The following is a 9,034-nucleotide window of genomic DNA, read 5'->3' on the forward strand; positions in this document are numbered from 1 at the left end:
GCTCCCCCCAGGTCTGGTGCCATCCGGTTCTCCTTTGGGGGCCCGGCTCATGTCAGAACCAGGACCGTTACCGTCTCCCGCTGTGATTGGCCCCTCCCCCCCGTCGCCGGCGTCCTCCACCTTCTCCACGTCCACGTCGCTCTCGCTCTGTATGTCAATGCGGCTCTGGGACCGGCCCGTCAGCTCCAGGTCGGACCCGTCAGAACCCGGGTCCAGAATGTTGACGGGAAGCTCCCCGACGTCCAGAGCCCGGCCCACGCCGGCTGAGGGCGCTAGTGAGAGGGGGGGCAGGTCAGAGAAGTCGACGGTCTGCTGGCTGCTGAGCGGGCTGCTGCTGGCGCTGTTGTGGGCGGGGCCAGCACTGCTGTCGCTGTCCAGAGTGATGATGACCGGCGGGCTGCGGGGAGACGAGCGTCAGAACCAGAGCTTTCATGTTAACTGTGGTCCGGTACCGCCCCCTGCTGGTCAGCCAATCAGCAGAGAGAGGCGGGGCCAGCGATCCTCACCTGCTGTGCTGCGGCCGGCGTTTCCTGCGGCGTTTATGTGGCGGCTGCGTAGCCACGCCCTCGTAGACGATCTCCACGCTGGGGCTGCGCTCCTCCCTGGACCTCCTGCTGCAGAGACAACAGCTGAGATCGGTTCTGATAACCCAGGACCCGGCAAAGGTTCTGATGACCCAGAACCTCCTGACAGAATGAAACGGTTCCCTCACCTGTGGACCGGGTCGCTCGCCGGCTGAGACTCCTCCCTCTGCCTCCTCCTCTTCTTCTTCTTCCTCCCGTCCCCGCCCCCCCTCCCCCTCTCGCGACCCATCGGCCTCCATGACGGGTCTTTGGCGTCGTCCAGGTGCCGGCTCTTGTACTTCCTCTTCCCGCCGGGCTTCTCGGCGTTGTGCGTGCACTCTGCGGGGGACAGGGCGGGGGTGGGCGGAGTCCGCGGCGGCGGGGAGGAGCAGAGCGGCGATGAAGACGAGGAGCAGCGGGAGGGGGTGGAGACGAGCGAGGAGAGCGGGGACACCTGGGCGCCGCGCAGCTCCCAGGCGGCGTCGAGGGAGGAGTCTGAGCTGGAGGGCGAGGCCATGCGGCGCAGCATGGGGGGGTAGATGGAGCGGTTGGGGTTGCAGAGAGTGCCGCTCTTCCTCCCGTGGCCCCCCCTCTTCTTTTTGGGCCTCCTTTCGCCCTCCCTCTGGGCGCTGCTGGGTCCTCGCCGTGGGGGCGTGGCCGGGCTGAGCGAGCGCAGGGAACGCTCTGAGCTACCAGACCACGAGCGAGCGCGGCGGGCCGCCACCCCTTCAGGGATCCTCGGAGCTTCCTGCTCCTCCCTGCGGAGGCTGGACGTGGAGGGAGGGGCGGGGGGAGGAGCGGTCTGCTGAGGCTCCGCCTCTTTCTGCTGCCCCTCCTCCTCAGAGTCGGAGGACAGCTGCACGAGCTCGGGGGTGCGCTCAGCGATCGGCTTCTTGTATCCGACGATCTCTACCTCCTCCTCCCCCTTCTCTGCTGGCTCCCCATTGGTTGGCTCCTGGGGGGCGGGGCTAAACGAGGTGCGCAGAGGCGATGGCTCGGCGGTGGAGTAGGAGGGGCCAGGAGTCTCGTCATCCCAGCCTGATTGGCTGAGGCAGCTTCCCGTCTGGATGACATCATCGCTGGCGTCGCCCTCCTCGCCTCGCCCCGCCCTCTGCCCCTCCTCCTCCTCCTCCGAGATGGCGATGACGGAGCTGCTGTTGGAGGAGCTGCTCAGGCCGTCCAGGTTCAGGGCGCCGGGGAAGGCCTCGTAGATGGCCAGGCGGTCGTAGTTGTCCATGCCGAGCGGCGAGCGGGCGAAGCTGAGCAGCTCGTGCAGGAAGTGCTCGGTGCGGCCCAGCAGGAAGGGCCGCAGCTCCTCCTCGATGGTGGCGGTGTCCTCCAGCCCGTGGCGCGGCAGGTGCTCCATGATGATGCGCTGGACGATGTCCACCAGCGTGGCGTGGGCGCCGTACAGCACCTTCAGCTCCCTGCGGACCCAGCGCCGCATGCGGTTCATGTGGGGCGGGTACTCGCGGAAGCTCTCCGCCGATAGGTCGCGCTGGCCCTCCAGGGCGGACGGCCCCGCCACGCCACGGACGCGGATCCCCTGGCAGTACAGGGAGCGGCGGAAGGCCAGCCTCTCCCTCTGCTGCCGCTGCCTCGCCGCCAGGAGGTTGGCGTGGCGCCAGCGAGCGCGCTCACTGGTGGCGCTGACGTTCCGGAGCGCAGCGGGCGGAGGCGAAGGAGTGACGGGAAGATGGCGGGAGCCGAGGTACCACTCCCACAGCCCTGTCCTGTCCTCCGGGACGGCACCGCCGCGGGACGCCCGCTCCCTCCTCCGCCTCCTAGTGGCGGCCTCCCTGCCGTCCTCCGCCTGGTGCCGCCTCAGCATCAGCCGCATGTGGTGGTCGCTCCGCGCCGCCATGGCCGCCACCATGGCGACGGTGGCGGCCACGCTGCTGTGGGGCGGCGCCGGTTGCGGCGTGTACTCCTTGAAGTCGTCCTCGGCGCGGACGGAGTGCAGGATGGAGGAGAAGGGCTGCTTGCAGAGCGGACACTCCGCCTTGTTGTGCGACCACTCCTGGATGCAGGGGAAGCAGAAGCGGTGCAGGCAGCGGTCCAGGTACGCCAGGTTGTTGAAGCGGTCCAGGCAGATGGGGCACTTGGAGTCCGGCGACGTCTCGTCCGCCGCCATGGCCGCCCGCACCGAGGCGGAGGAGGAGGCGGCGGCGGCGGCTTTGCTCTTCCTCCGGCTGCTGGAGCGTGTTCCCGCTCGGCCCTCCGCTTCCAAGGCATCGCCTCCTGCTGATGGACCGGCGGCGGCGTTGTCACGGCGACGCAGCTTCATCCTGGTGGGCGCCATCACCTGAACACAGAATCAAAAGGTTTCGGTAAAACAAACTCAGAACTGGAGAAACAAAGCAGGTTCGGTTCTGATGCTGCATCTCTGAGGATGCTAGCAGCAGGAAGCTAACAGCAAACAGACTAGAAAATCACCTCAAATTTGTTTACTACTAAACAAAGTCACGTGACTATAAACCCACAAACAGAAAGAAAACTGTTGTGATAAAATGGAATTGGACGGAGCCAAATGCCTCCTCACTAGCATGCTAGCTCCTAGCTTACAGCTAACCGGTGAAAACTTACGTCTTCACCATTTAAACCGGTTGAGTTTCCAGTTTTTTACCAGAACATGTAAACCGGACTCTAACCGGTCACCGTGACGAGAACGCCGCTGTCCCGCGGCGGCTACAGACAAGATGCGTTAGCATTAAGCTAGCCGCCGGACCTGTGCTGGAGGCTCTGCGGGCTCCGGCTGCTCCTCCGCCGCCTTCCTCCTCCTCTTCCTCCGGGAAGAGCCTCGTGCCGTGAGCGGCATCCACGCGCGCAGCTCCGCTCCTCCAGAACCCCAAAGTCAGGCTTCAATCAGAACCCGAACCCCGCGACGAACCCAAGCGCGAGATCCCGTCCGAACCGAGTCGCTCTAGACATGGGAGAAGAAACACAAGCCGCGGTGCATGATGGGTAGTGGGAAGAACAGCCTGAGCTTCTATTCTCATCCCAAAGATCGTAAATTTCATACAGGTCTCACTCGAATTAGAAACAGTGAACCATCCTCACACTCAAAAAGGAATTTTAAGTCTTAAGCGTGGTATAAATTATTCATACAACAGTTTAAACCCCGTTGTAAAAATTACATTATAGTGCAGATGTCTTAATATACTTCGCAACAATTTGAATTCAAAACAATTAGTAAAATATACCGTGATGTGAAGTGTCTTCAGTGCTTCCCAAGTTAAAGATTTTAAAGCTTGATTATTTTCAGAATGTATATATAATTTCAGAATAAAAATATTGTGATAACTGATGATTATTTCCCCAACAATATGTTTTTAATTATTATATTTTATTCAACAATTATACTTTTGGTATAAATTCCAGGACACAAGAATATACACAAAAAAATACAACATTTATAACGTAATAGTGTTTATTTATTTATTTTATTTTTAAGTCTTTTATTTGTTGTGTCTCTAGTGGCAAATGGACATTGAGTCTGTAATAAAGTATCAATTATAAAGTAAAATAATGTTCAATAAATAATAGTGAAATGTCTTTCTCTCTGAGTTTAGAGTAGAATCGATTTTTTTTTCCAAAGGCTGTGGTTGTTTATTCATTTTTTCTGTGCGAATTGGCTCCAAAGACAACATTTCAAATAATTTTTGAAATTGTCAAAAATTCTGCTGCAGAGACCTTAAAATAAATCGAAGTGAGACTCTGTCTTCCATTCTGCTTTGTGATTTTGTTCTCCGTACTGTCCTCTAGCGGCTGCTGACAGAACAACAGCTGCTCCCTGGAGAACGCCCATTTAACGATTGCATTTTATAGTTTAACGACGGAATTACCGAAGAAGAAATAGATTAAAAATATTTAAAAACACTGAGATTTAAAAAATAAAACCAGAGAGCCTCCAGAGATCGTTTTGATTCGTTGTTGACTTGTCCGAACGCCAGGGGGCGGAACCGAGCAGAGCGCGCGGCAGAGAAGAAGAAGAACCGTAAACATACCGAGCGGAGCCGCAGCTTTACCGTCGCTCCGTTACGGCTGGAAGGAGATGCAGACGCTCAGCAGACGGACTCTGGACAGGATCCAGTCCGCGGTAGGGTCACCTGACGGCCTCTCACCCGAGCTCCGTCACCGGGTTAGCCGCAAGCTAACCGGATTAGCCTTTAGCTCGTGGAGCGGTTTAGAAAAAATAAAATCACAGATTTGTATTCACATTTTAGAAAATTGTTTTATTTTTAACCCGCTGATGAAACATAAAACAGTTTAAGTGTTCTAACGATTCTAAAATGTTTTTTTAAAAGCTGTAAAATAAATCTGGATTTAGCATTTTAATTTTAGAGCTGAAACCACTGGAAGTGACGTTAAACCGTTTCCTGGTTCCGTGTCCTGCAGGTTCTGCTGGCCGTGGTGGTTCTATCCTGGTCTTATGTGATCTACGCTGGCAGGGTGGCGGCGCTGTGGATGCTGGAGAAAAGGACCGGGGTCCAGAACTGACGGGAAGACCCGGATCCTGCTGAGCAGAAGGTCCAGAACCTGCTGGAGGTCCAGAACTGACGGGAAGACCCGGATCCTGCTGAGCAGAAGGTCCAGAACCAGCTGTCAGTCCCAGAACTTGCTAGAGAAAAGGACTGGAGTCCAGAACTGAGACCTGGATCTTGCTGAGCAGAAGGTCCAGAACCTCCTGGCGGTCCAGAACCTGCTGAAGATCCAGAACTTTTTGGAGATATAGAACTTTCTGGAGGTCCAGAACCTGCTCGAGGTGTGAACAGGAAGGATGTCAGACATGTGGTGGAGCTGTTGACTTTTTCTTCATGAAGGAAACATTCGACCGTCTTTTTCCGGTTCTGATTGGTTCTGATCGGTTGTGCTCTAATATTCGCTCATGAGAGCAGAACATTTTCTCTAAATTCAGCTGATGCTGTCTGCGATAAACCAACCAGAGAGCATTAGGCCACGCCTCCAGCAGGTGCATCACCTGTACTCTGACAGCGTCTGTGGACCGCTGACGATGGCGCCGGTGAGGAGACACGCATACGAGGCCCAGTTCAAACTGCAGGCCATCAGCTACGCGGTTCTGAAGGGGAACAGAGCGGCGGCGAAGGAGTTCAACATCAACGAGTCGATGGTCCGGAACTGGAGGAAGCAGGAAGCCAAGCTGCGCCGGGCGAAGGAGACCAAGCAGAGTTTCCGTGGAAACAAGGCGCGCTGGCCGCAGCTGGAGGACCAGCTGGAGGACTGGATCACCGAGGAGAGGTCGGCGGGGCGGAGCGTGTCCACGCTCGCCATCCGGCTGCAGGCGACCGCCATCGCACGGGACCTGAAGATCCAGCACTTCCGGGGAGGCCCGTCCTGGTGTTTTCGTTTCATGCGAAGGCGCCATCTCTCCATCCGCCAAAAGACCGCCACGCCGGCGGCGGCAGAGGATTACGACGAGAAGCTGTCCGTCTTCCGCTCCTACATCTGTAGCAAGATCACCGACCAGAAGATCCCGCCGCACCGCGTCACCGGCGTGGACGAGGTCGCGCTCTCGTTTGACGTCACGGTGGAGAGCGGGAAGCCGGCTCTCACTGTTGTCCTTGGTTGCCACGGTAACGGACAGAAACTACCGGCGATGGTCATTCTCCGGAGGAAGACGCTGCCGAAGGACCCGTTTCCAGCCGGGGTCGTGGTCAGGGCCAATCAGAGGGGCCGGATGGACGAGGAGGACATGCGGGCGTGGCTGAGGGAGGTGTACTTACAGAGACCCAACGGGTATTTCCACGCATCGCCGTCTCTGCTGATCTGCGACGCCACGCACGCCCACCTCACCGCTACCGCAGTAAACCAGGCGGAGCTACCGGACTCAGAGCTGGTCGTCGTTCCAGCAGGATTAACAAACAAACTCCAGCCGCTGCACACGGGTGTCATCAGGGCCTTCAAAGTCAGGTGGCGAGCGGCGTGGGAGCGGTGGATGACGGACGGCGGACACACTTCTAAGACCGGGAGGCCGCGGCGGGCGAGTTACGCCACCATCTGTGAGTGGGTCCTGGACGCCTGGGCGCAGGTTTCGGATTTCACCGTTATCCGCGCCTTCGCCAGAGCCGGTTTGATCCCTGAACCGCCGCCTGGAAACGAGACCGACAGCGACGAGAAGACGCCCGACATCTTTGACGGCGACATGTCCCAGGAGTTCAGCTCAGACGCAGAATTGGAGACGCTTGACGGATACGAGGAGGAAGACTGATCCAAAGATAACGAGTGTAAAGAAGTACGTGGTCAGATTACTGTCAAAATGAAGCGTACAGGTATGGACTCGCTGGGAAAATGATGACATTTGGTTTTACGTTAAATGTCTGTTTGAAAACGACTGTTCTCTGTCTTGCACAACTTTTTCCTTTTATATGTGACTATTTTCTGTTTCAACGACTTTTTTGTGTTTTGGATTCGACTGTTCTCTGTTTTGATTACATATTTTCTCTTTTGTGTATCCGACTTTTCTGCTTTATAATAACTTTTCTCTACTTTGATTATGTTTTTTTCTTGTTTTTAATACAACTTTGTTTCTTTTTTATTTCTACTTTTCTGTTTTGGATACAACCTTGTTTCTGTTTTGTGAGTTTTTTGAGTTTTCCTTTTAGATGTGACTTTTTTCTGTTTTGACGACTTTTTTGTGTTTTGGATACGACTTTTCTGGTCTTGAATACCATTTTTTCCCCCTTTTTATTATTTTGTTTTTGTACGACTTTTCTTTTTGGATGCAGCTTTTTTCTGTTTTATTACAGCTTTATATTTATTTTTTAACATTACTTTATTACATTTTTGTGTATCAGTCACAGCTAATCGCCGCCACCCTTCATGTCTGAGCAGTGATGTCATAAACAAGAGACAGTTAGTTAAATCAACAATAATACAACGACAGCACGTTTAGGACTGACTGTGTAGATAAAGTTAAATTAAACTATATTTCTGTATGTGAGAAAACAATTTATGACAAAGACAGTTTAGTATTAGTGCACAACTTGATCTTTGAGGATTCGTTTCATTCTGACAGTTATCTGACCCCATAATTTGATAACAGTAGAATATAGTTAAACTAAACTCGCGGTTTTCCCTCTTTGTTAGTTTATTTATTTATTTTACAGACTTTATGTTTAGAATCTTTATCATCCTGTTTTATGGTGCAGAAAACAGTAAATGTCATTAAAACGGTTTCACTCTGGGTCTGCTGCTCCTTCAGCCTGATACTGATGATGATGATGAGCCCCGCCCCCTGGAACCGGCTCTGTCAGAGCAGAGTGAGGATGTGATGACGTCAGTGACCAGCAGGGGGAGCCAGAGTCTTGTGTGAATCTTTAAGGTTGTTTTAGTAACAGCAGGAGGTTCCAGGTTCATGAAAAGTTTCTATTTCTGTTTTTCTGACTTCAGTTTATCGTTTTTGAAATAATTCTACATCTTTTTTGTCAAATTGCGTTTTTTCATTTTGTAAATAATTTAGCATTAAATACAAGTTTATGATAAATTAAGTAAATTAGATAAATGTAATAAAAAGATGACTTTATCTTAACAGAGTTTAATGAAAAAACCAACAGCAGAAGCAGGTTTGTTTGTTTGTTTGTTTTTTATGTTTATTTTCTCCAAAGACATAAATAGTAAATTCTCCTTTTTCGTTTGTCTGTTTGTTCCATGTTTGTATTTGTTGCTCTGTTGTCAATAACACGTTCTGTGTTGTAAATGTTCACATGTTTAAATAAAGTTTGTTGATGGATTCTAAGTGAAAATCATGTTTTTTAATCCCGTCGTAGCTGTTCCTCCACGCCGGAGTTCTGATGTATTCAGTAACTAACCGCCCCCCCCCCTTTAGGTCATTGTTGCAGCTTCTCCTTCATGATCCTCAGATGTGGAAATGTGGGCGAGCGAGCACGCCGTTCAGCAGGAGAGAGAGGTGGCGCTCGTTCACCTGAAAGCTCTTCAAACGCCGCTGAGCGCCGTGTCATCTGTGATTAAAATCCAGCGCCTGCGTTAATGTTTTGTTTGAGGCGCTGAATCACTGCAGATGGTTCTGGACGGTTCTGCTCATGAACACGGAACCAGAAGCTCTCAGGGTCATTAGGATCACTGAGGTTACATGGAGATGAACTGGAGAAATGAAGCTGCTTCTGCTGCAACATCACTCACTGTCTGACAAATCATGAAAGAAACCAGAACATTAAACAAACTCATTTTTACAATTTAAAGATGTGAACAAACAACAGAACGAAATGAGTATCAACAACCTCAATAAAACACTCTGATAGTTTTCCTGTTCTTAAATAAATAAAACCTCACATCTACACGTTTGTGAATCTCAAACGTTTCCCTCTGAGCCTGAATGTTCTCATGAACAGCAGAGTGTCGTCTACATTCAGCATTTCTTCTCCTTTTTCAGAAGATCAGTTTGTAGCTTTAGTTTTATTCAGGTGATTTCATAATGTTTATATCTGTGATTA

General features: G+C 52.3%; 1 protein-coding gene across 1 annotated transcript in view; it reads right to left on the bottom strand.

Moving 5' to 3' along the window:
• LOC112155854 (E3 ubiquitin-protein ligase Topors) overlaps positions 1–4,707 on the bottom strand; it is a gene marked incomplete in the record, with an annotated part of 5,638 nt that extends 931 nt beyond the window's left edge. The window contains 5 exon segments of the mRNA XM_024287823.1: positions 1–397; positions 507–614; positions 713–2,868; positions 3,292–3,486; positions 4,571–4,707. Coding sequence (XP_024143591.1) covers positions 1–397; positions 507–614; positions 713–2,868; positions 3,292–3,381 — 2,751 coding nt within the window.
• Between the last annotated feature and the right edge of the window lie 4,327 nt (positions 4,708–9,034).

This window comes from Oryzias melastigma, linkage group LG18 (assembly GCF_002922805.2).
Source record: "Oryzias melastigma strain HK-1 linkage group LG18, ASM292280v2, whole genome shotgun sequence".
Lineage (NCBI taxonomy): Eukaryota > Metazoa > Chordata > Actinopteri > Beloniformes > Adrianichthyidae > Oryzias > Oryzias melastigma.